Source organism: Thunnus maccoyii, chromosome 14, assembly GCF_910596095.1.
Source record: "Thunnus maccoyii chromosome 14, fThuMac1.1, whole genome shotgun sequence".
NCBI lineage: Eukaryota > Metazoa > Chordata > Actinopteri > Scombriformes > Scombridae > Thunnus > Thunnus maccoyii.
This window is the reverse complement of record NC_056546.1, coordinates 24,664,592-24,691,465: the sequence shown is the minus strand read 5'-3', so window position 1 is coordinate 24,691,465 and position 26,874 is coordinate 24,664,592. Positions and strand designations below refer to the sequence as shown.

The window sequence follows — 26,874 nt, the reverse complement described above, 5'->3', positions numbered from 1 at the left end:
CTATTGCAAACAAGTTGTAGCAGGGTTAGCCAATTTCTTCTCCTTCTTAAATGTATTTACTGTATGTAGGAGCTATGAGTTATGGCTCAAGTGGGAAAATCCACTAAGGTGTTGCAGAGCCAGGATGGATGCCCTGAACCTGGTTGATAAGGTATTCATGAGACTGTAGTGGCTCTCTAATTAGCTAATTGGACCATACCTTCTTTAAAAAGATAGTTTTTAAGAAAATAGCACAAAGTAACTGAGCCTGAACTGTCTTTTTATGTAAGCAATATTGGGTTTGGGTTCATCTTTGATTGCTATATCCAAAATTATGTGCACAGCTTATCATTACATTATCTACATCATTTTAACTGCTTCTACAGACTATAAATGAATGTTTATTTGAGCATGTAAATGAGCCTCATTTTGCATTTACTGGCCTGGCTGTTAGTCAGTACAACCATGCCCAACCAGGCATTTAATTAGTATTATAACCTTCCATTTCACTGGGGTTATAATGGAGGCCTTGAAGGCTGACCAGAAGGTCAAACCATTCTTGCTGGTACCTAAAAAACCCTAACATAGAAAATACTCCTGCATCCCTCTATGCTCTACATTAGTGTTCTCTCCTGAACTTCACATTCAGAAAAGCTTTTAAGCACCAAGCCCTGCTCAGTCAGTGAACAACAAAATGGCAAGCTTTTTTTCCAACCTGAGGACGTCGTCCACAATAAAGCCCTTTGACCTGGCCAGCTGGGTCAGAAAGCTTCTCCTGCTGCGGCCCATTTTCCTCTCCACCAGGTACAGTCTGACATCCTCAAATTTCACCTCTTCACGCCTGGAAACGCCGGCTTCCACTGCTCTAGACCTTTTCCTCAAACGAGGCACAATAGGAGTGTGGAACATCTTTTTTCCAAAATATTTCTGCACCTCTAGGAATTTCTGCTGCTGTGAGTTTCTTCTTGTTGTGTGCCATGTAACTTCCATCCAGGAAAAGCACCCACTTTGGTATTGCTGCAGTTATTTATTTCACAGCTGAAGCATTTTTTTTGTTGTTTTTTTTTTTTTTGGTTTGTTTTGGTTTGTTGTTTTTTTTTTGCCTGATAGTGTGTCAGTTGGAGCAGAGTTGGTGAGAGATGGCAGACAAGAAATGCTTCTGGCAACAGGTGTTGAAGATTTGGTGTTTACCAAAAAACACCTGCCAAGATCGAATGATTAAGGATGGGAAGAAAAAAGATGAAAAACACCCTGTTGGCATGGCTTTATTCACTTCCAGTTAAAGTTGTTCTCTAAACACACATTTGGAGGAAGTAAACAATGCCTGATGCAGTTGCTTCTTATAAAGCTGCTCAAAAGTTTTCATGCAGTTGTAAATCCTCTATCTTGATTGGAGTAAAGCCTCACTCCAGGGAGATTCCTGAATTTTGGTCACCTCACAAACCCCTCACAGCTGTCCTGCCATGTCCGGTTCGTCTCGCCACTCACCGTCTCATTATGTCCAGACCAAGTCTGCACCATCTGCTCCACCGCTTTAATTAGCTTACTGCCTAAAATGAGAGCCTTTGTGGGCATTTCCCCAGAGATCCCACAAGCGCATACACGGCCTTTGCACACATGCAGGTACTGTATGCAAGCCACTGATGATAAGAAATATTTATATGGGGGAAAAGAACTACATATGCAGTGGTCAGGAACGCTAACTGAAAACAGATTTAATCTGTTTAATTCATCTATTCCTTTTGTTTCCAAAAAGGTAATTACAACATGAGCCATTTGGTTTTGATTTCTCTGCTACTACGGTCAACAATGTGAAAGAAAGAGTTTAAATGTCACTGTGCTGTAATTATCTACAATAATGCTTCTGCTTCAGTGGACCAAATAGGAATGATTTGTTGATTTAGTTGCGGGGAAAAATCATTATAGGCCTTGATTCTACATCTAATTACCAAAGCCTCTGTTCATTTTTTCTCTTTAATACGAACACCTTGTCTCGGTCCGCTTGACAGAATTTATTACGCTGCTCTCATTAACATGGAGTTCTGAGGGTTAACTGGTGTCACAGGGCAGACGCGACTTATTGTTTGACTATTTACCCCCGCAGTCACTCAGCTGTGTATGAAGGTGCTGGCCTGCGTCCAAACTGAGACTGATGAAATTCTAACATCACTAAGACGAATAGCTCCTTCACTGCCAGCAGCAATCACCGAAAGAGCAATGAACCCAATTTCTCATCTAACTTTCCTCGGTAGCTCTATGGATGCCTAATAAAATTGCCCAATAATTATTTACAATCATTCAACATATTCAATTTGGTCTTTAGAGGGCAACTTGAATTTTGCTCTTGTGAGCCAAACTCAAGCTTTACAGCCAATTCTTGTTCACACCCAGAAATTTATTTTGAGTGCTAGAGGAGTTTCCAAAGTTTCCTAACATACCAGATATGTCAAGCTGAGTTCTTGGGAAAAGTGTTTTGAAATGATGCACAAGACATCAGGAAGATTACCATTTGATGCAATGGTGCTAACCCTAACCCTAACCCTAACCCGGACCCTAACCCTTGGGTTTTAATATTTCACACAGAGTAAACATCATAACTTAACAAAGAAATGGAACAAGCAGATACAGAATAATATGTGATACTGTTTGACAGTGTGAATAAGATGATTTTACCAACATTAAAGCAGCAACATTTTTCATATTACCAGTCAATCACATGACCACTTGCATGTTAAGGATGTTGCTCATACTGACAAACCAACTCAGCTCCACAGTGTTTCAGTCTTTTTCAACATTTTTCTCTACTTTTTTACTTGTTTTGTTTCACTCTCTCAGTGACATTTCAGCAGCAGCATACAGCTGTTTTCAGTGAAAAGGCTCCGAAATCCCACTTTACGCTACCTAGTACCAGTTAGCAGCTAGTGGCTAGCTAGCTGGTGTATGGTGAACATAGCAGCTAAAGAGTCCCTAAAAATTAAGATTATTGTCCCAGATGTTGGTGGAGACAAAAACAGTGTTAAAAGGAGAGTGAATATTGACTTACATTCAACTCCAAGTGAATGATAATGTTGCTCCTGCTGAACGCGCAATAGGCAATTGTTTGCTAACGGTATAGTTTGTACTTGCTAAATGCTCTGCTATGTGCACTGATAGATAGATAGATAGATAGATAGATAGATAGATAGAATGTTTATGATGACACACTGAAAATACTGAGAATAAAAATCAAAACCTCAATGCTTGGAGCAGACATTTTTGTTTTGACAGTACTCCTGTGGTGTCAGAAGACAGTACCAGGTCCAGTCGGCCTTCTGCATTAAACATCTTGAAATCGATAGCCAACAGAGCATCAAAATAGACAAAAAAAAATACACACAGCCTGAAGGTAAGTCTTATTATCCAGTTTTCTCGTTGAAGAGTTGCTGTTTTGTATCATCAATATTTCAGGTTGAGGAAGCTTCCTAACAAAGTTGAAGGCTGTGCTGAAGAAATGGCCCACTAACAAAACAAAGTGATATAAAAAAGTAATGGTTTCCTTTTGTTTTAGTGAGTGTACTTCTTCATTGATTTGCATGTATTAAGGAAGAGTGTGGCAGCATTTAAAAAGTGTATTCAATATCTAAGCAGTTTTCAATTTGCTGTTAGGTAATGAGAGGACCAAACACGTGCACACTATCACTGAAAATAATTGGAAAATGTAGAAAAAGTACTCTTCCATTTTAAAAAAAAAAGGCTATTCCATAGTATTGCTCAAATGTTTACACAAACGCTGTCTCCTAATTATCATCGTCAGCTCTGAATAATGGAATAGTTCGACATTTTGGGGAATATTCTTACTCCCTAAAAGGCTTAGAGTTGAATACAAAGATTGACATGACTCTCATGTTCATGCATTAAGTATGTAGCTGGAACCAGGAAGTACCTCTAACGTTAACTAATTTGAGGTCACACATGCACCCTCCCACTCTTCAGAAAGAAACAGTTATGACTCGTTAGTGGCCTGGCTCTCTCCACAGGTAACAAAATCCAACTTTCAGCACCTATAAAGTACAGTAATTAACACGTCATGACTTGTTTGTTGAATCCATAGTGTAAAAACAACACATGTTGTTACCTTTAGACAGAGTTGTGCTAACTGTGTCCTCCTTTTTCCAGTCTTTATTCTAAGCTAAGTTTCTTATTTACCATACAGACAGGACACTCATCTAACCGTCGGCAAGAAAACAAATACCTGTATTTCCCAAAACTATTTGTTTAATATCTATTTTAAATCACAAGGTTGGTTCTTGTCTGTCTTCTTTTAAGTTTGAGGCAAGAATCAGACAAAAGATCCACATACTTTACTGATAGCTCCAAGGGATTGTCAAATCAACATGACAAAGCAAAACAAGCTGGACCAATGATTAGTCCAGCTTGAAAGCAGACTGACTCTCAATCATGCAGATCACAATCATCTGAGTGATGAATGTGTTTTTGTCTATATGTGGCTTGCTCTGCTTTGTGATGGTGATTTGACAATGCCTTGGAGCTATTAGTGCAGTGTGTGGATCATTTGTCTTTTGATTTTTGATCCAGTACCTGTAGACGTTTTTTGAATGTGTGTACGGTACACCCTGTCTTTCTTTTAAGTTTGAGATATGCAGACACACTTACTCATATTTTGACTGGCACATCCAAAAATAACATTAAAATTCTCAACTTTGGAGGCAGTGTATCTGTTGTCTCTACACCGCTCAGTCTGATAAAATAGGAACAAAATCATCTTCATTTAAAGTGAGTTATCATATTTTTAGATCTCACGGGTGTGTTGGCTCGATCTTGACATGCCTGATCACAGTCATATCAGAGACATTAATCAACAAAAAACACTCCATTTCCTGTCTTAATGAAAATTTCAGAAAGTTGAATGAGCACGCTCTCTACACATCACTTTCATTAGAGATAATGCAGCGCTATATTTACCACTTCAGCAATCTTTCCACCCACTGTAAGATTGGAGTCTTAATAGGCTTGCACCTTAAATAACATTATACACTGAAATAAATATAAATGTAAAGTATATTACACACTCAGCCCAACTGAAAATGACACGTGCCTGAGCTGTGAGGTCGAATCCAGTCACAGTATATTATGACACTTTTGTTTCTTAAGGTTTTTTTTATGTAGAATGACTTTGAGGAAGTCCCTGCTTCCCTTTTGCAGATCCCTCAGTGCAATTTGGGGGACAAGTCTAGATATGTGAAAATACCATGAATTGCTGCATTACTTATAGATGAAGGAGAGGGAGACAGAGAATATGTGTTGGTTTTAATGAGGTGACCTCCCTGTGTGTACTTCTCCCTGTTGAAGCTGACTGGTGTGTTGGAGCCGTGGTGCGTGACGGGTCAGTCTATTACTGTACTTCCAAAAGCACACTTGCTCAGAGGTTCCCTGTTGAGACAGAAATGAACCTGCCGTCCAAAGAGGAGTGCGAAGGATGGGACCAGGCTCAAGTAGCCTTCTTTATGTGCAAGGTGAGTACAAGAAAAATGGGAGACATTATAAAACACAGTGAGAATGCCAGTGGATGCTAAAGAGGTGTGTTGACCTACTTTCTCACCATTTACAAGTTAATCCTAGCTAATAAGGATGTGTAGATAATATGTCATCTCATGTTTGTCTCTTCATACATACTGTACATGTGCAACACAAGCAAGTGTTAGATAAAGAAGACAGCCAAATTCAGATAATCTGTGTGCTTAAATGTCAGTTCAGAAAACTAAATCAATATGTTTACTACCCTTAGAACAAAATGCAAGAGTGTGCTGTCACCATCAACAGACTGAAAATGACTGGACAGAAATTTCTGGTGAGTAGATCCCCTCACATATCCTTTTTTTTGCCTAAATTTTCCAGAAAAATACTCTTTCTGCCCCTGTTGTGGTTATATAATCTGCTAATCCGTTCAGGATCATATCTGGGTTGTGGTTGTTGTTCTAATTACATCAAAATAGACAAATCCTCCCAAGCAATTATTATTATGATTATGGTATTAAAAACAGCAGAATAATTACATTCCCTGGAGCTATTTATGCCAGTTTTGCTAAAAAAAAAAAAAAATTATAATAAACTACTGTCAAACTCAGTTTCAATACCAAGCATTTTGTACAGTTCTCCCTACTATTTTAAAGTCAGCTGATTTGAATACACTGTATCGAAAGCCTTTCAACCGAAACTGAACTTTACAATAGATGTTGTGTTGCAAAAATACTGCTAAAGCTGCAAAACACTGCAAAAATCCAAAGTTAATAAAACAGAGGAAAGTTTACAGGATATGAAACTTGTCTCTACTGTAAACTCACCCACTTGTTTTACTTCCCGCACTCACAGTGTGTAATCAGTGACTCCCCTAACATGGAAGTGTGTGAATCAATTGCAACTTCTGCTTTGATGTCACTGTAGTATCTCATTGCTTTGTCTCGCTCATCCACATTCTGTGTACAATCTCTGAGGGCCTTTCTGATGTTTCTGTGAAGCACACAGACTGAGTGCAGGTGAAAACCGACTGTCTGTGTGTGGGTGAGAGACTGTGAGAAATGAGTCTCGGAGCTAATAAAGCTATGATCCCTGCTTATTTAAGTAAGTATCATTAGATCTGTCCCGGTCTGTTTTAAGAGGAATTTATGCGCTGAGATAACTGAGGCATGGGTTTATAACTTCCTAATATTCAGTATTTTGAGAATCCTAATACCTCAGTAACACCTGCGTGTCGGCATGCGAGCATTCATTTATATGCCTCTTTTTAGTGGCTACCTACAAACACCCCTTGTCACACTAGCAAATGAGAGCAGCAATATATTTATTAGTCGTTGACCCTGAGCTGGATATTGCATCATTAAAATACTCCTATATCTCCCATGTGTATCTCCACCAAAAAATTCTCAGTGTGGATTTTTATCAGTCAAAATGATTAATATTTCAAAGCTGGAGGTTTTGGTGTGAGAGTTACCAGTGCATATCTGAAAAATACATGTGCATACAATATGTGTATTGACTGATAGATCCCATAGCTACAGATCCGGCTCAGGTAAACCCATGCTCATATTGAGCAAGAATATTTAACCATGGCTGCACAGCTGGCTACACACGCCTTCAGTTCAACTGGCTTCAAGGCTGCAGAGTCTGACAAACATTCCCAATCATACCTCTGTTCAAATCCAGTCAGGTGAACTTTTCATTGCCACATAGGCACCTGGTTATGTATTAAAATGGCAAACTTGGAAAGATACATAATTGGTTTGAGGGTCTGGGGGTCCTCTCCCACAAAAAAAATTGTAATTTAAAACAAATTTCCTGCATTTCTAAAACACGTAACCTCTTGGATTAAGTCAAGAAACAGCCACGTGCATTGGTCTAGATTAGTTAGATTGAAGGTGCTATGAAAACCAGGAATGCATTGAGAACAGTATATAATTGGATGGATCAGGACAAGAAATGATTATTAGCAGAATGGCTATTTCATATTTGAAATTGTATTCATAAAAACATTATATAGCCTAAAAGGTTGCAGGCTACTAGGCCATCTTCAAGGTTAAACAAGGACAAACAGTTAATATAAATGAAATAGTCACACATCGCAATATGATTTGTATAATTAAACCTTGTTAAACAATTTTAAACCTGAGGGTTGCTATTCTCACTCACAAGGCCATCTTCAAATTCTAATAATTGCAACAAAGTACAAACAGTTTGGATGAATGAAATGGCCTCACACACAGGTTCTAGTGGTAGCTATTAACACCACTAGCTGATGTAGTTGTAATGTTATACAGGAATGAATAATCATAACTTCAAAAGCAGATTATTTTAACCTACATTATCTCAAATCAAAGACTATTTTAATGCACAACTCAGAAGGTGATTTTTGTGCTATTGTAGTTGAGGACTAGACGTTACTTCCCTTTATAACTTGAGCTCTTATTTAGCCTGTATGAGAAAATGTGAGAGTAATCATAATAATGAAAGCACAGAACAAAGCACAGTCATCATATTTATAATAATTCCATTCAAAGTCTGACTAAAACTGTAACTAAAGCAGAGTATTCTGTAGAAGTCTAAACAAGTTACTTCCCACTGCTGAACATTTGACTGTTAATTCAGACACTTTGGCGCAATGAGGAAAAGCTCCCCCCTGTCTGTCTCTCTCTCACGATGGGTTGGACTGAACCAACTCAAAGGGTGGTCCAAAAACGTCAGATTTTTTTATTACTTGTTTTTGCCAGTTGCTGAAAATAGAAAAATGATCATTGATATAGGCTGCTTAAATATAAACACCTGACTGTGGGGACTATATGATGATAAGTTTATTTTTAAAAAGACAAAAAGTGTTGCTGTATTTTTAGCCATGTTAGTGGGATATCAGTCTGTTAATCGATCCACCACATTGGTCTGGACTGAAATATCTCTAACATTCCCATCAGCTTGAGATGTAGTTTGTGTTTAGTGCTAATTAGCAAATAATTACAGGCTAAACTAAGATGGTGAACCTGGTAAATATTACCTGCTATCATTAGCATGTTAGCATTGCCACTGTGAGCATGGTAGCATGCTGATGTCAGCATTTAGCTCAAAGCACCCCAGATGCCCCAAATACAACCTCACAGAGCTGCTAGCATGGCTGTAGACTTTCAGTCTTGTTTAGGAGTTAGTGGAGATGCCTTGGTATTGAATAAAGTATTATAGTGATAAAATAAGTGACAGTAATATGATATGTTCGCTGATGGAATACTGTAAAGACAGAGCCCTCTATGTTTATAAAGAGTGATTTGTCTCTTTGTCCTTGTGTGTCCTTGTGCCTTGTCCTCACCATGTGCTTTACCTTGTATGTTTGACAGAACAGTGTTAATATTTAATCTGCAATCTGCATCTTTGTGGATTTCAGTGTTGACATCTTTGGCTCTAAAGAAGTGGTTAAAGGTGCAGGGTGTAGAATTTAGTGGCATCTGGCAGAACAGACTTGGCAGAAATGGAATATAATATTCATAAGTGTGTTTCCATTAGTGTATAATCACCTGAAAGTAAGAATCGTTGTGTATTTGTTACCTTAGAATGAACCCTTCATATCTACAAAGGGAGTGGGTCCTCTTCCACGGAGCCCGCCATGTTGCACCAACCAAACCAAAACCAAATTTCTGTAGGTGGCACTCTTTACCTTGAGTGTTATTGCTCACTCTAACCATCCAGTTCCTCTTCTATCTCTGACAAACCTGCTGTTGCCTCTGGCAGTGAAATGTCATTTCCTGTTGCAAGAGGATTTGTAAAACAACAACTGTAAAATCTTTTTTGCTTTAGTGTAGATTGAATCACTATTGTGTTACAAAGCAGCATGAAATAAAACAGACTTACTTACCTGTATATTTACATGTTTTTTGTGTTCATGTTCATGTTTTTTTTGTTGTTTTTTTTTACTTCAAGAACTTAAAGCTCCCCCTACACTCAAAAATATGTTTTTCTTCTTGTTACTTCAGTTGGATGTTTGAGCTTCACTGTGCATAGTGATATATGTGCAGAGTTTGACACTAGAAGGCTGTTTTCACATTCATCTGCTCTCAAGGGGGAAAGTTTCTCTGTGCTCACCCAAAATCTGAGTTTAAGGTGTGAACATAAGAATATGATTTTGCTCTTATGATTGATTGACTAGATGTGATCACATCTAGTTTGGAAGCCAATCGTGGTCCAGTATGCGCACAAGTGTGGACTTTTTAACGAAGGAGGTTCAATTTTGAATGAAATATATTTGCATATTCATATATTCTGGATTTTTTAATGAGAGAGAAGGAATAGATGTCATTTTAAGAATTTTTAGCGAGGTAGTTGAGCTTTTTCGTGGGAAATCCATGTCCATTATTCAAAGCAGAGTATTCCTATATGTCTTAAAACATGTATAGAGGGGGATCTTTATGTCTCTGCACCAGTGCCATTAAGACACATTCCTGTGAACTTATTATCCACGCATGATCACAAACACTTTTTTAAACCTATGTAGGGCAGCAGCATGCCGTCCGTCTGCTAAAACCGCAGCAGAGAAGGAACAAGGATCGTTTATAATAAGTTCATGTTTGACTCATCAGGAGCTCAGCATGTGTCTAAGGGCAGAGAGGGCCTGAATGTCATGAGCACTGCCTTTGGCTTGCTTTGCATATTCATGTGATTTTTTTATACAATAGATGGAGCAAAGGTCACGAAATCCTCAAGTAAATGAGCACGAGGAAGAAGAAACACAGATCTAAAATGCATCTCTGTTCAGATTACACCTACAATGTCTGTTCATCATTCAGCGGTTTAGAATGAGGTCTGAAGAAAAACAATCTAAACCTGTCTGAGTGGTGGGTGGCTGTATATTACAATACAGATGGGAATGACAGTCAGTCAGCGCACCACAGATAAAGGTAATCACCATCTTTTTGATGCCATATTCGCTCACACAGGTAGACAGGTTAAAAGAGATATGTAGTAGATCAAAAGAACTGTCAGCCTCCATCTCTGTGACGCTGCCTGTGTGTGGCTGCTATGTAAGGAAGTCACTTTCAACTTCTGTGTATGACATCAGCACTACAAACAAAGGCCACTCAAAGTAAAGGACAGTTCATGCACACATCTGTGGCAATATGCTATATCACATGATTACTTTGTTGTTGGTATCAAACATCTATGGTGACATGCCGAAATGTTATAAAAATGATATAAGCTTTACAAGGGAGGCTTGTAAAATGTGTATGTGAGCAAATATAATTTCCAACAGAGATCAGGCATTACTGTAATTCAGTCCAATTCCAGCCTTACTAAATCAAGTTTGCCTCCTCGTAATAGATAATAAAGGAAAAAGAGCAAACTGTCAGAGCCTTAAAGGGAAAAAACACCTTAAACCAGAATTAGCTTTTTACACCGGTGACTTTGGAAAATGTAGTGTAGATTTGTGAACATGTGGGAGGTCTCTCACCAAATGACTGTAATGAGACCTCGTGCAGCTGCTGTGAAAGAACCACAGGTAATTTTGTGGGGATGTAGCTGTGAAGCTGTTCTCTCTTTTGTGAAATGAAACCTTTTTTTTAAAAAACCACCAACAAATGTTGTATGTGTTACACCCTCTGCTTGCTGCATGGCATTTCAACTTCAAACCACGTGTGAACTGAAAGAAAAGTGGCCCACCATGTGCCTGTTTATGAGTGAAACTGAGATCTCACACTGATGTAACTCTTGCTAAAGAGCTACAAAATGTGTGTACGAGCTAAGTTATGAGCTATAACTTTGGCACCTGTATACCCAGAACTTTAAGTGTTAGCATTACCCAACATCTGTAGAGATGTCTGACAGCTAAGCCCTCGTAGATCTGTCTGTTACAAATATGCTAATGTTTAGCATATAGAGTATATTATCTACTATTTTTAAGGCATCATGATTTAAAGCTTTACTATACAGCATGTTGAATTTTTACAAGATTATATCATCAGTTTATTCAAGATTCAAGAGACTTTATTGTTTATTTATTATCCTTTGCACAGGCACAGGGTACATGCACAATGGAATTCTTGTGCGGTTCACTCAGTCAGGTAAAAAAAGAAACAAATCTGCAATAAATTAAATTAATATTCAATTAAAATTAAATATGAAAAAGAGAAGCAAGGTCAGAGAGATATTACATTGTTTACAACAATTATTTACAACATTCCAACAATTATTTACAGCACTTCTAATGAAGTCCTGGAGCAGTTGGAGCAGTTTATCCTGATACTGTATGGTTTTGTTTGTGGAAAAATCGCTGATGTCCCAGTCTGTGTCTTTTTAATACCATGGCACCAAAGTCAGAAATTTCAAAACCTACACATGGTGGCTTTCAAGGAAAACTTTGACATTTTTGGAAAATGCATTTATTCGCTTTCCTGCCAAAAGTTAGATGAGAAGACTGATGATCTCATATCTGACTGTTCAATATGAAGTTGGAGTGAAGATGTGGTTAGCTTTGCTGAACATAAAAACTGCTAGCCTGACTCTATCCAAAGCTAACAAATTCTTCCAACTAGCATCTCTAAAAGCGCACAAATAAACATATTTTATTTCTTTGTTAATCTGTAAAAAATTTGAAGAGTAAAAACAATTTGTGGTTTTATGGAGGGTATTTCTTGGCCAGGAGCTGTGACTTTCTAGGCTAGCTGTTTCCCCCCGCTTCCATCCTTTGGGCTAAGCTAAGCTATCTGTCTCCTGTCTCCTGCTTCATATTTAACATACAGAGAGTGGTGTCAATCATCTCATCTAACACTCAGCAAGAAAGTGAATGCACATGTTTCACAGAATGTGAAACTATTCCTTTTAACAAAATAGGAACAAACACCAAGTCTATCGGTCATGCATTCCTCATTGATCCACTTCCTGTTTCTGTTTTATGGCCTGTAGGGTGATAACATCTATAATAGTGAATCATTCATTTGAATAATCTACTGCTCAAAGCTTGACAAGCAGCATTTGACACACATTGACACAAATCATGCCACAAGGAAGGATTCAAAAAACATCAGACCATGAAAGCAATAGATGTCTGTTCACATGTTAATTCAACTGTACGTACATTTTAAAATCGTGTGAAAAATTACGATGTAACACTATGAGTGAGGGCATCTGGTCTGCGATACAAAGGAGAGGCTGCAGCTTGTAGAGCTGTTGTGTCTCATTTGAACAAGCACAGACACTCCTATAAATAATTCAATGTGGGAGCAGTGCCTGAGTATCCACTGGGGCAGACTATTTGATATTTTATTCGGTGTCAAAAGGCTAAGTCGGATTTTATACAGATACTTTTTTCTCTCCTGTAAGCCAGTGGGATGATCAAGTGTGTATCTGCGAGGCCAAGGTTCATTTCTTTGAAGGAGGTAAAGCCTTTCATATTAAGTGATCTCACTCTTTGATTTACAAATGATTAAATCACAAGCTCTGCTTAAAGGGCTTTCAATGTGCTATGGGCTTATTCCTAGAGGTAATTCATCCTTTTGTTGCACAAAAGTTCCCATATTCACACACTAAGGTAGTGTAAGTTGCTTTATCAAGCCCCACCCAGTGGAATGTATAATACATATTATAAACAGTTTTGAATAACTACTGTAGGAATCTTACTAGTACATCACTGCACTTGTTTCACAGGAGACTCTGCAGATAAAGGGCCATACATACATTATTCATATTCAAATTAACTATCCATATCAGGCTCATATCTCGTACATGAGCCTCTTATCACAAGCTTCTCTCTATTTGTTCATCTGACATCTTACAGACTTGAATGCGCGATTCCAAACTTTCGCCAGCATGGATCGTTGTCACAGACACCGTTGTCATGATTCCTCGTCATGGATCTTCATTACGTTTCGACAAATATAAAACAGGAGAGAGACAGAGCAAGTAACGACCTGGAGCAATGAATTATGAATGAAGAGGGGAATACATAATTTAGAGGGATTTGTTGCATATTTTATGGTAATCATTTTCCTTTCATTTACAAATCACAATTGCCTTACTGCACAACACACATTAAAATGCAACAAAAAATTACGATGCAGCGGGCAGTAGGATAAACTTTTTTACAGTGTTAGATGATGTATGAAATTGTGAGGTATGATGGTGGTGTGGTTTTTGGTTTTAGGGGGTCGGCTCCTCACCTGAAGGTCAGCAGTTTTAATTTGCAAAATGGAAATCAAGCAGCAGCACATAAAAAAGCAGCTTTTAAACCTCTGCTTTACTTTTTGGAGCCTCTGTTTTGTGTCCTTCATGATGTTGGTTCATGAATTGTTAACTAACAGTGTTTTTTGTGTGGTAACATTGCTGCATTAAATGAACTACATGCATCACATAAATAAAGTGATTTGATTTGGTTCTCCCATCTAAGAGTTTATACCATCACTGAGCACGGCAGCCAACCCCCAACTTCTACGTGGAGCTGCTGCAGCTTATCTGATCAACAATACTGATAATTGTGAGATTGAAGTGCTAATATATGCATAAATGTAATATATATGTGACCCTGAAGCTCCCATAATGTCCTTCAGTAACAGCTCTCTTCTGTTTTGGTTCAGTTTAGACTAAAACCTGAGTGTGGCATGAAAACAAACAAAGTGTGCTCTTGAAATAGCCCTTAGTGAGATGCTGCCATCTCCTGTTAGCTAAGAGCTGGTGCACATATGTAGATGTATGTCTGTAGTATTACAGCTCAAACGCATGTATTTAGTAAAGGCGGCACACTTGCAGTGTTATCTCTGCCATGAGGAATTACAATCATCAATGAACTCTCTACTTTTTTTTTTCATTTATCCCAACTTGTATTTACAATTGAGCTCTCTCATGCCTTCACAGAATCTGTCTGAAAGCGACTTGAGCAAGTTCAGTCTCATCCACCAACCGTAAGTGATACTTTAATAATGCTGTCATCACACAGCTAAACCCTCCTTCCTTCTCGCCCTGCCTCCCTCTAACCCTCTTTCCATTTTTTCTCGTCTTTTATCTCCTTTTCATTACTGTCACAAAAGTAAAAACATTTCAGGAGCACTGAAGTTATACTCACAAAAATATACCGAATCCTCTTCATACTCATTGATAGCCAGTTTTTTTTAATTATTATTATTATTACTACTAAACAATGAATTCCAAGTGACAGGAGGCGACTGGAGCTGTAATATATACAAAGTTCGACTACTTGAAAATAAGTGGATGCCAGAAATAAAATTACTGTGTGTACATGTCTGTGAGTACATGCATTCAGTCTGTTTGTTTGTTCTCACATACAGCTGGATTTGTGTGTGTGCGTATGCAGATGTGTGACGTGTGTATGTGTAGGGAGGGTTGTTTGCCTTCCTGACTGCACCTGCACATTTGTTCTTGTTTGTGGTGTGTGTTCCTGTTCATGTATTCCCATGTGTATGTGTACGTGTATGTGTGTGTGTATATGCGTATGTGTATGTGTGTGTGTGTGTGTGTGTGTATGTGTGTGCATGTGTGCCGCATTAACAATAGCTCATGGTCTGACAATAATAAACTGAAATCAGTCAGTCAAATTTAAACTTAATGTTCAATGTCTGCATCATTTTGAATTTATATTTTGAATTAAAGATTTATCAAATTATTAAAGGTTCTATATGTGGAATTGTGAAGAAATGTACATGTGTTTTTTATTGCCAATGAATGAAAAGGTAGTAATGTAATGTAAAAAAAAATTAGACCTTCCCCAACTTTCTCAGTTGTCTGTAACAGCCTATGGACTGATTTCTATGTGAAGGACCCAGGCCAGATCGTTTGTTGACGTTAGCAGGAGAGAGGCAGGGCTGTTAGGAGCGCGCAAAAACATCACTCTTATTTTCCCGGAAAATCCGGCCCGGGTCCTTCATATAGAAATCAGTCCATAGGCTGTTACAGACAGCCTATGGACAGTCCAGTTAAGTGAGACTGAGAAGATAAAATGCCATTCAGTGGTCAGTAGGGAAGAGAGTAGGTGGCAGTTTGCTGTGAGGCTGCAGATTTTAATTGATTGCTCTTTCAGTTTCAGCTTGAAGGTGCAGTGTGTAGAATTTAGTGGCACCTAGCAGAATGGACTCAGCAGCAATGCAATACAATATTCATAAGTATGTTTTAGTTAGTGTATAATCACCTGAAAATAAGAATCATTGTGTTTTTGTTACCTTAGAATGAGCCTTTTATATCTACACAGAGAGCGGGTCCTTTTCCTCGGTATTCAGTTGGTTGCAATCTGCAACCTCACCACTAGATGCCACTAAATCCTACACACTCGTCCTTTAAGTTATTTTGGTGAATTTCCCAGGGTTCATTTTTACCTCTGTTTCATTTTTTAACATTCCTTTAAAAGATTCCGGTGCAAAAATACCATCTTCTGCACTTTATATGGGGTGGTGGCACTACAGTCCCCTTAGACAGTTAAACTCAATGCAGACAAACATCATACTACAATTTTGAAAGGATTTGTAATCATATCTACATACATCAAGGCTACAGAACTGAGCTTTGCTTTGAAATGTTAATTTCATACATTACATACAGTAGGTCAGTTATAACATAACAAGGATGTACAGCTCATAGAGAATGAATGGAAAACACATAGAAAGTTGACAGGAGATTGAATTTCCCATAAGTGTCCCCAGTGGTTCCACATTCATTTCCAGCCGAGCAGCTCCAGACTGAATGATGAATAAAGGCTTTCTTTTTTTGTCATCATGAATAATGCACAGTTGGTTCCTTAAAGATCCAAACTGTCTCTTTAATTCTTGAACAGTGTGGCTTTTTCTCACCACAGCAGACAGCTTCCTGGTTTCCACACACACTGCAACGGACCATCCTTCTGCCATTCTAACAGGACAGGCTGCACACTCTTTTTTATTTGCTTTTCCATATAGAAAGTACCCAGGATTACAATACAGCACTTTCCATGACACATCACACATGACCTCACCCACATCCTAAAAACAATGAAGGATTAACATGTACTTACTTTATATTCACACCCATCAAGATGTGTTACTAACAATAAATCTTGTGAGAGAGTTGCACAACTCTTTGCAGATGATGGTGTGTTAATGATGCAAGAGGTTTGTTGAAAGTGTGTGTGTGTGTGTGTGCGTGTGTGTGTGTGTGTGTGTGTGTGTAAAGGGTGAAGAGGAGTGGAAAAGAGAAGTGAATTTTCTTACCAAGGCGGCTAGAATGATTCCCCTCCCCTTTATGACAAGACAAAGACGTGACTAGCACAGACTTAATGCATGAGAGGAGTGACACTCAAAGATGTAGATGCTTGCATTAAATATGAATATGGATACGTTAGGTAAACTTGCTGCTCCTGCCACAGCAAAGATTCGGTAAGCACTTTGGGTTTTATTTGACCTTTTTACTTATGTTTTTTAATTAGAAAAAGAACAAGTGGCCACATCTGACGGCAAAATGAAATCACAGTTTCCTTTCATGTTTGCATCACAGTGTCAGTAGATCAGATTAGTGTTACATCTGTTAACTATACAACAACAAAAGGGTTCAAACTTGGGCAAAAAGTTGGCATCATCATTTTGAGTGTAAAAAGTGCTTTTGCCATTTTGTAACTCAAATCTTTAATATAAACATTGTCAGAAATGTGTGTTTATGGAGAATTCACCCATCTGAGTAACTACAAATAGTTCTGAGTGTGACTTTGCTTGTGAGTTAGCTGAAATAATAACAGTATCTACATGTTTAACACTTTTGTTCAGCACATAAGGCTGCAAAACTTCATTTTCCGAAGACTTGAATCTCAAAGCCGAACAATGTGTTTTCCAGGCAGATTCAGAAGATTGTTCAAGACATCAAGAAAAATGACGGCAGCTTACTGAATAAACTAAGAAGGTAAGTCTCTAAACTTTTAGAATCTCTAAAGCATTTTGGAAGTATTAGGCCCCTGTATTAGAAATATAGGTGTATTTCTAAGTAGGAGGCAAGTTTGGTGATCTAAAAATTGTATGTGGGGGGAATATATAGAGATATACACATATACATCAGTGGAGAGTGTTGATTCCTCTTTCACAACCGTTGGAATAAGAGAGTGAACAACAAACCAAAAATAACTTAAACAGATGGCTGTTGTCTCACTTTCCTTTCCTGAAATGAATCCCCTTAAGACACATGAGGATAGATACCGTAATGACACATGTTCAACAGAATCTATTTATTCTCATCCTGTCACGTAAATATGCATATCAGTCTGTTACGTTCAGCTATATAAATAAAGTCCTTTCACACTTCTACGGCACAAGTAACACATGCAAAAGAAATTATGTCACCAATACAGAATTATTAGTCAACCATTCCACTTCAATATTCTAAATCTCAGATCTTATCTTGTATTAATAGTAAATGTTCATACCATAAAACCTTTGTCAAATCACTGTTAAATCATTTATGTTGACAATCTCTCTCTATATGGCAGACTGAAAAGCAAACCACTTCCAAAAGTACCTGCAAGAGATTACAGAGGTAAGCACTGTGTCTTGACCACTGGTTTCACATGAAATGCTTTAAATGAAGAAGTGAAATGACATCCCACCTTAGTGAAACTGATGTTTCCTTTAAGCTGATCGCTTGAAAGCTCATAAATTAATTATAATAATGTACTGTACATATAAGTATTTGAGTAATTGTATTATAACAGTCATGAAAATATGTTAATCTATCCTTTAAAGGTGCAGAGAATTTGGGATTCTTATACCCCCCACTTTTCCTTGCAAAGCAGTAACACACTCTACATGGAAAAAGTGTCATGATTTTTCTCTCTGCACAGACAATTTTCAAATATGAGTATTCAAGCCAAGCAAATGTAAATGTGCTGCAGATACACTATTTATTTATCCATGGTTCGTGGTTCTGCTCATTTTTTTATGCTATACAAACCTAACATGCTTGAAGATCTTTAATAAAAAAATAATTCACTGCCTGCCTTATAACCATTGACCTCTGTGCTAGAGGCAGGATGATATTTGATATAACTAGGCCATGTATTGCAACTTAACGTTATAGCTTTAGTTTGTATTATCATTATTTATCATCGTTTGAACAACATGCATACCAGCATGCCAGTAAATACACGTTCATAAAGGCAGAAGGTGCAGAAAGCAATGTCTCTTGGCAAAGACAGAAAAATAATCAAAAAGTCAAGGTTTTGAAGAAAGTTGACAGTTTACATCTTTTTTAGTAGTTAAATTGTGTCTTCATATTGTTTCTTGGTTGAAAAATGACATATTTGGAAAGATTTTTAGCTTTTTCACTTATCATAGAGATGTTGTAGATGTAGAGATGTATTGTATATTCAGATAATTCCACCCATGATAATCACAGTTTGCAAGTGTCATAACAGCCCAAATTTATCTGAACTTGCCAGGCCTGTTCTGGAGTGTTTCTTATTCACTTGCAATTACGACTTTCCCAATTGTTAAGGTAAGCTTATCTGTATAGCACCTTTTAAAAACATTTGAAAGTGCTTTACATAAGGTGAAGAAATGCATTAGAGCAACGATTAAAAACACAATAAAAAGGGAACAATAAATAAATCAGTTAAAAAAGAATAAAAGGACATTCAAAATTGAGATAAGATAAAACTGAATACAAGTAAATGACCAGTAATCAAATCAAATCAATCAAAGGCACAAGAGAACAACACAGTTCTAAATTTAGATTGGAAAGTGGCTGGAGTCAGAAGTTGGTTCCATATGTGCAGCATAGTAGCTAAAAGCTGGTTTCGACTTTAGATGCAAACAGCTGACTGCAACGTAGCCACTGGATTTATATTGATGAAGCAGGCCAAAAATGGTCCAGTGGAATTAAGTGATCTATAAAGCAGCAGCAGCACTTTAAAATCTATAACTAACAGGAAGCCAGGTAAAGATTTAAGAACTGGAGTAATGTGGTCAGTTCTCCTGGTTCTTGTTAAAACTCTGCTACAGTTGTCTCTGAGTCTTTCCACGTTGTTGCCGAGCAAAATCATTTCTGTTTTGTCTTTGTTTTATTCCGGGAAAGTTATTTAGATGGCCGACTAGAACATCCAGTCAATTTCACCTCAGTACATTTGCTCCAGCTTGATCAAAGCCTCCATACTAATAAAATGTACAAATTGTACAAACATACCATATAAATACACAGCAGCTGCAAAAACAAGTGCTTAGAGTGCATAAAAGATCAACTCCTCCCGTTTCCAGATGTTTTGAGGAACACACTGTGCTTAATTATGTGAAGCTTCAGTTCAAATTGCATCATGAAAACAGCGATAATGTAAGATAAAGTAATTTGTTGAAAAATTGAAAAATAGTTCAAGAGGTGAGGTTACACGGTCCACTGCTTCCTCAACAAAAAAACTGACTGAGAGACAGGATTTCACTCTAAAATTAGACAAATGTACTCCGACACCTGCTCAGATGAATTTATGGCTGGTATTAAATATTATTATGAAATCCAGAATTAGAAGCGTAGCTTTTACATGTTGAGGGGACTCATCACAAGTTCTTCTTTCCACTCTTTGTCATGAAATCACTTTCAATTATTGTGTTTACAGATGAAGACAGGGAGGGTGATGAACAGCTGTCTGACCCTGATTATGTAAGTTGGGAAAAACTGAACGTCAAAGTGATTTAAAGTGTTTTTCTCTGAGATATTTGTATCTAACAATATGGGACTGCGTGTTGCCCCCAGGATAATGACATGTATGAGGATCTATCTCGGGACCAGGATGACAGCTATGAGCCTCCTCCCAGCCACAGAGTCTTCAACACAGCTTCTTCAGCTTCCCTACCAAGAGGGGAGTATCTTGGTCGGTGTTCATTTTTTACTGAAACTTATTTTTGTCACTATAAATAATTAAATATGTGGCTGCATGCTGACTTTTAAAGCAACATAATTAGTTCCTCTAATGATACAACTCACGTGCAGTTTCTATAACTTCTACTGCGAGGGTTTGGTTGTTTTGCAGTTATCATTCTCTTCCTGCAGAAGAAGATTTGGTTCATTTTTGCCCTTTCAGTAAAAACACTGTTGAGCCAAAGCCACAATACACAGAGGGCTACAGATTGGTGCTTCATGCAAATGCTGACATTCTGTTTCTGCTTCTGCTTCTCCTTTCCAGACAGCTGCCGTAACCGGCCAGACCGGCCACCCAGGAAGCCCCTCCGCCCAGGCAAAGCCTCCAGGCAACTGCCCCCTGAACCCACCCACGTGGGGAGTGATGAAGTAATGCAACTTTGATTCCGTACCTAAGTTATACACCTCAAGCTCCTGTTCACACTGTTCTGCTGGCCTGCCTGTGTCTTCATACTTTCATTGTAACATATATCGTGCCTTGGAGAATTTCACCATATCCTATGTATTGGTAAATACTTTCCAGTGAGAGTGGACAACTGACAGACTTTTTTTTAAAAATTATGTCACTTTGTAGGAAGACTACATTAGTCCCGATGGCAGTAACGATGATGACAACTATATTGAACCTTCAGAGAATCCACCTTCTAGTAAGATAGACTTTGGGATTACAATATGTGGGAAATACAGCAATATGGATACTACTACTACCATAAAAACACTGTAATAATAATAAAGGTAATAATAATTTCCTCAGATCCTATGATGCATGGTGGACACAGAGCAGGGAGGGACCGTCCCATGTTGCCTACACCTTTACCAGAGCGTCCACCCAGTCCTGGTAGGTACAACCATATGTCACAGGTTAAACATGCTATACAAGGGGTCAACCTCTACATTTATTGGCCCTAATCATCTGTACACAGCACAACTATCATGCAATTACACTCTGTGTTGAAAACCTAATCTGAAAATGTACTTGTCAAACAAAAAGAAACCCTCTCCTTGTATAATTAGATTTAATTACCATTGGGTTGTTGTTTGAAAGATTTTTTTCCAATGTCACTTATTTTAAAACGAGGCTGTCCATGAAAAGTTGACATTTTGGGAATAAATGGATAGTGATGATATATTTTTTATTCCCATATAAAAGTGTTAACAATCCAAAGAGTCTATATGCTGTAATCTCTGCAAGGCTGTACTTATAGGCATAGTGGTGCTTTTAGTTAAATACTAATGTCAGTATGCTTACATGCTCACAGTGACAATGCTAACATGCTGTTGAGCAAGTAATGCTTACCATATTACCATGTTACACAGTACCAGTCAAAAGTTTGGACGCACTTTCTCATTCAAATGAATGGGAAAGTGTGTACAAACTTTTGACTGGTACTGTATATACCATATTATTACCATATTACTCTATCTTACCTCAGTATGCTAACATTTGCTAATTAGCACTAAACACAAAGTACAGCTGAGGCTGATGGGAATGTCATTTGTTCTGAATTTATTTGGTCATAAACCAAAGTATTGGACAAATTCAAATTTTGACATGATGACTGTAGCAGCTTTCATGGGAATCCATTCCATACATGTCGAAACATTTTACTAAAAACTACAAAATGTCAACGTCACAGTAGTGCTGGAGTAAAAGTCAGCAAATCATTAAAGTCATTGTGATTCATCCTGTGGGAACCATGACTGCTTGTACAAAATGTCATGCTGACAATTGTTTAGATATTTCAGTCTGGACCAAAGCGATGACTCGATCAACCGACTGACACCACTAGAGCCACACTGCTAGCATGGCGAAAAATGCAACATCACTAAGTCTGAAAAGTTCCTGAAAAGTTGAAAATACATAATCATCACTGGGCAGTTATGATATATTTTACAATATGTCACAGATCAAACAGTTAACCTAACCAGAAAAAGGAGGTTGTCTATAGTATTGAATAAGCAGCATATAGGCCAATGCATGGGACATCTTTGTAAATACACAATGAGAGTTAGTCAAAAGCAGTCCAAACAAAAAATATGCTTAAGGTACTGTTGCATCCTGAGGAGATGTGTGTGTGTGTGTGTGTGTGTGTGTGTGTGTGGTCCAGGTATTCCTCACGTTGTGGAGACATAAATTTGTTTACACAGTCATGTTATGGGGACTTGCCTCCCTTATGGGGACAAAAAGCAAGTCCCCTTAATGTAAAATCAGTAATTTTAGGGTGAACGCTTGGTTTAAAGTTAAAGTTAGTTTGGGGTTATGTTAAAGTTAGGGTTAGGGTTGGGGTTGGGCATGTGGTGGTTAAGGTTAAGGTTAGGATAAGTCTCCAGGAAATGAATGTCAATGTAATGTCCCTTGAAGTGATGGAATCACGACTGTGTGTGTGTGTGTGTGTGTGTGTGTGTGTAATCAGACAATGCATTACAATGCAAATTCAGCACCAAAAAGCGGCTTTTGTGGTTCTACTATATGTCTAATTGTGGTTTTGGTGATTCTTCAGATTTTTATGAAGTTCCTGACAATGAGGTAAGCTATTTTATAACTATAACTATATAACTACATAACAGCAGTCATAAAGAATTTTAAGCTTATTTATGGCTTTATGGCATCTTTACAGGGGAAATCATTGCCTCTTCCAGCAAGCAGGTCAGTTTGAGACTTTCTTACAGTCGGTTAGGTTCTCATATATTAAAATAGAACTAATGTTCACTACAATCTGAGCCTGATCCTTGCTTTTACCCTACAGACTGTGTCCAATCCCCACACAACAATCACCTTCTTTACCACCAAAACCCAGCCCCAGGTAGGACTGCTGACACTGACATTAAATTTAGTGGTTTAAGAGATATTATATTTATTTGCAAAGGGAATTTTATTTCAAGTGCAACTGACTCTACTTAAAATGAAAGTCCAAATAAGATTTTGAGATTTTAAGTTTTGCTTTTTTTTCAGAATGAATAGGAGATCTCCCACTGTTGTAAGTGATGACAAATGAACAGGATTTGATTTGACATACACTCCATATTTAGGAAAACACTAACTTATTGGTTTTGTGATTATGCAGGTCCAGGAGCCTACAGATGGTGATGAATATGAAGTGTGTGATCCAGATGATAGTGGGTATTAATTCAATCAGTTACTGTTGCTGTTTTACTTTTGATTTGTATTCAGAAAAGAGCTTTACCATGAATCATTTCAGCATGGTGCGCCATCTAGAGGACGGCCAGTGGAATGAGAAAAACATAAACTGGTAGATCACTTATCGTTGCATTGTACGCCCCTCTAGGTTCCAGTGATAAATCTGCAGAGGGACCTCCTCGACCTCTACCTAAACCTTTGCCTAGAGAGTAAGTATCACTTCTCTAACTCTTCCAATTATATATACAGTCACCTGTTTAAGATTTAAGAAGACAATGACTGTTTTTTTTTCTCTTCAGGAGGTCACCAAAACCACCTTTAAGGCCGGTAGGAACATAAGTGCTCAATTTCTGAATACTAATTCATGACGCATTAAATCATCATCGCTTTACTGTTTTTACTTTGCATTATCAGACTTGTTTCTTTACATGATCAGCTGATTTCTGACAACATTATGTGCTTATTTGTTTATGATGCTGAAAATCATTCAACATGACTCTTATTGCAGAGGCCAGACTTAAAACCCAGAGAATTTGAAAGTAAGTGTTTCTATCCGCTCTGATGTACGTATTGCCAGTAACACCAGACTGAGCTAGTATTTAAAATAGCCACTTATTGTTTTTACTTCACCACAGTTTAACCTGAATTGAAATTTATCAGTGCACATTGACATCATTTACTGATTGAACTGTGTTGTAAACAGATTCTCATTGTTAAAGTCTGTTACAGACTTTAAGTGACCTGTAGCGTCCCATTATAGTGTAATTACATAGATATGTACATGAGGCAGTACAGATTTCCCTCATTAAATTTATACAAAGGAGATGTAGATGAAAAGATAAAGCAGATTGTTTGCGACAGATGTATAAGCCTTGAAACAACTGAAAACCCTATTTACAGAATCCATTTGTGGAATTTGTCCTCAAATTCTATTTAACACTAAATAGCAAACATAGGCTAATAACAGCATGTGTGGATTTCCGCAGGCCGAACGCTGCCTTTGATTCAAACTGAGCAGAAACCTCCTCCAAGAGCATTCACGCTGGACTTGAAACGACCAAAGTAAGAAATGCAACACTCTGCGTTATGTTCATACTGTGCCGATGCATTTTTAATGCTCCTTGAATGAGGTAAACTGCTGGTTTACACACAGCTTTGTACTGTGTATTTACTGTGGTCTGCTCTGTTTGTGGCCTTTCCTGCAGGATCCCCCTTCCACATTTTACCTCCCCCAGTAAGTACAGTGTGACTCTCGCTTGTGCATCACAGCAGGTTAACAACCATATGCAGAGGAGTAAACAAAGAGAAACAAATTATTACCATTTTTATCACAAAACATGTTATATTTATTTAAAATGTCTTACACTAAAAGCTACATTATTGCAAAACACCATAATTACAATGTTTGTGTCTCTGTTGCCCCAGGACAAACTGACAGAGGAAGTGTTTCTAATGAAAATGGGTCAACAGACCAAGATAAGGTTATCCTCTTACTTCATTATGCTGTAAAAATCAGTAAATGAATCCAGAAATATACAGTACTCTACTATAATTATTCTGTTCTCCATTTACTTTATTTCAGGACGCAGATGTCTATAAGAAACCATGGTATGCCAGTGCATGTGACCGCAAGACTGCTGACGATGTCTTGGTTCGCTCGAATAAAGTGAGAATGTCATTATTTACGTCAGCACTGTTATTACGTATCTATCCAAATTAGCACTTTGCAGATTTTTACCAACACACCCATATAACTCCCCTGCAGGGCTTGACTGTGGGTGTTTTCTGTTTCAGGACGGGGCGTTTTTGGTGAGGAAGAGCTCCGGTCAGGATGTACACCAGCCCTATACATTAGTGGTGTTTTATAAGGGCAGAGTGTACAACATCCCAATCCGCTTTATACAGACAACTCAGCAGTACGCGCTGGGGAGAGAGAAGAAAGGAGAGGAGGTATAGTGGATGACTCTTCATTTTGTTCAGACAAACTGTCACTGCCGGATTGTGGCCTACATTCCTTCAATGAATAAGGATTGTAAAAACATCCATGTTTATAGCTGTGTGGGCAGGCGTGTAAATCCAGCTGTTTGTCATTATTGAATGACATGGTGAATTTCAAATCCAGTAAATAAATTACAGCTCATTTTTTTTAAAAAAAAAAAAGGATTTAATAATTTGCAATGAGAAAAGCCTCTGAAATAAGGACACTAAACACTAAAACACTACATTTGAAAACTCACACTGATGTAAATTTTACTAGATTTGCTGCAGCTTTGATTGCTGTGAATGATTAATTGTTGACTATTGTAAATCCTATACTCATGATACCAGTGCTGGGAAATACTGACCAAGACAATATAATTTTTTATTGAAAGGCCGATATGTATCTTATCCGGGTTGGGACTGTTACTTAGATCTCGCTGTTTGTCGCTGCTTTAGTTTGGAGTGTGGAGATCACACTGTAGTAAGAACACTTTCATTCTAAAATTTTGGTAATACCTCATCTTGTTTGGGAGTGGATTACAGTACTTAGTGTTACATTCTGCTGGTTTGTGTCACACAAACACTGAACACAGGTGAAACACTAAATGTAAAGAAACAATGACTGAAAATATGACCAAATCTGAATGAACTTTTTTAAAAAAGGCTTGTAAATGAACAATTTGGTTCATTTTAATTACATTCAAAACTTGGAAATGACGGCTTCAGTCACTCATAAAAATGTAATAAAAATCATCTTAACCATTTTAGGCATTGCACTTGACTGGTATCACAGTATCACACCCCAAAATTCAATGTTAAAGATCATTTAAAACATTTGGAGCAATTTTCCGAGATAAAGAAATGTCAGTTTCAGAGTAATTTGAGTAAACACTTTATGCTTGGCCAGACTAACTGATTATCCCTTTTTTCTAGTATTTCAGCAGTGTCTCCCACATCATCGAGAACCACCAGAGGAACCCTCTGGTGCTGATTGACAGCCAGAGTAACACCAAGGACGCCGCCAAGCTGTGCTACCCTGTGAAGCCCTAGATGAGCCTCACTGATAGACTACAGCGAACAGCTGAATGTCTGGACTCATGCATCCCATCCCGCTGTGTTCACAGAACTCATTATCTGACACTTTCCCCTCTAATCTTTGTTAATCTGAGGTCCTGTCAGCGGGATTGTATACTGGACTAGTCTGCAGTGCTGGCAATGCAGAGCTAAAGCAGCACTGACTCAAAAGACTTTGAACTCCTGCTTTTATTAAGATGTTTTTTTAAATGCTCAGTCAGTGTATTCAAATTAAAGCGAGGTATGAGACAGTGTTGCAGGTAGATAAATAATTTGTTTATGATGACAATACTTTGAAGAGCCAAACGATG

At 37.9% G+C, this 26,874-nt stretch overlaps 2 protein-coding genes across 6 annotated transcripts in view; one reads left to right on the top strand and one right to left on the bottom strand.

The window, feature by feature from the left end:
• The window catches only part of dntt (deoxynucleotidyltransferase, terminal), an 81,928-nt gene extending 81,040 nt beyond the window's left edge, over positions 1 to 888 (bottom strand). Inside the window, exon 1 of the mRNA XM_042434264.1 lies at positions 695 to 888. Coding sequence (XP_042290198.1) covers positions 695 to 888 — 194 coding nt within the window. The remainder of the gene's footprint in view (positions 1 to 694) is intronic.
• Positions 129 to 26,779, top strand: blnk (B cell linker). 5 transcript variants are annotated; one of them, XM_042434293.1, is made up of 25 exons: positions 129 to 151; positions 5,329 to 5,492; positions 5,765 to 5,827; positions 14,353 to 14,399; positions 17,308 to 17,373; positions 17,954 to 18,000; positions 20,069 to 20,112; positions 20,206 to 20,323; positions 20,636 to 20,739; positions 20,945 to 21,017; positions 21,125 to 21,208; positions 22,872 to 22,897; positions 22,989 to 23,017; positions 23,118 to 23,174; positions 23,324 to 23,348; positions 23,436 to 23,487; positions 23,658 to 23,718; positions 23,809 to 23,836; positions 24,018 to 24,048; positions 24,496 to 24,571; positions 24,715 to 24,743; positions 24,935 to 24,990; positions 25,092 to 25,175; positions 25,304 to 25,459; positions 26,423 to 26,779. In XM_042434293.1, exons 2-25 carry the CDS (start codon positions 5,424 to 5,426, stop codon positions 26,537 to 26,539), a joined length of 1,542 nt encoding a protein of 513 aa, XP_042290227.1. In that variant the 5' UTR covers positions 129 to 151; positions 5,329 to 5,423; the 3' UTR covers positions 26,540 to 26,779. The 5 variants fall into 5 exon arrangements, with proteins under 5 accessions (XP_042290227.1, XP_042290225.1, XP_042290226.1 ...); XM_042434291.1 differs by lacking the exon at positions 129 to 151 and adding an exon at positions 3,023 to 3,364; XM_042434292.1 differs by lacking the exon at positions 129 to 151 and adding an exon at positions 3,540 to 3,995.
• Positions 26,780 to 26,874: the final 95 nt, after the last annotated feature.

Coding starts and splice junctions, on each gene's coding strand:
- blnk (XM_042434293.1), top strand. CDS start 5,424: ATGAACCTGCCGTCCAAAGAGGAGTGCGAAGGATGGGACCAGGCTCAA. Junction 24,744..24,934: donor TCCACATTTTACCTCCCCCA/GTAAGTACAGTG, acceptor CTGTTGCCCCAG/GACAAACTGACAGAGGAAGT. Junction 25,460..26,422: donor GAGAGAAGAAAGGAGAGGAG/GTATAGTGGATG, acceptor CCTTTTTTCTAG/TATTTCAGCAGTGTCTCCCA.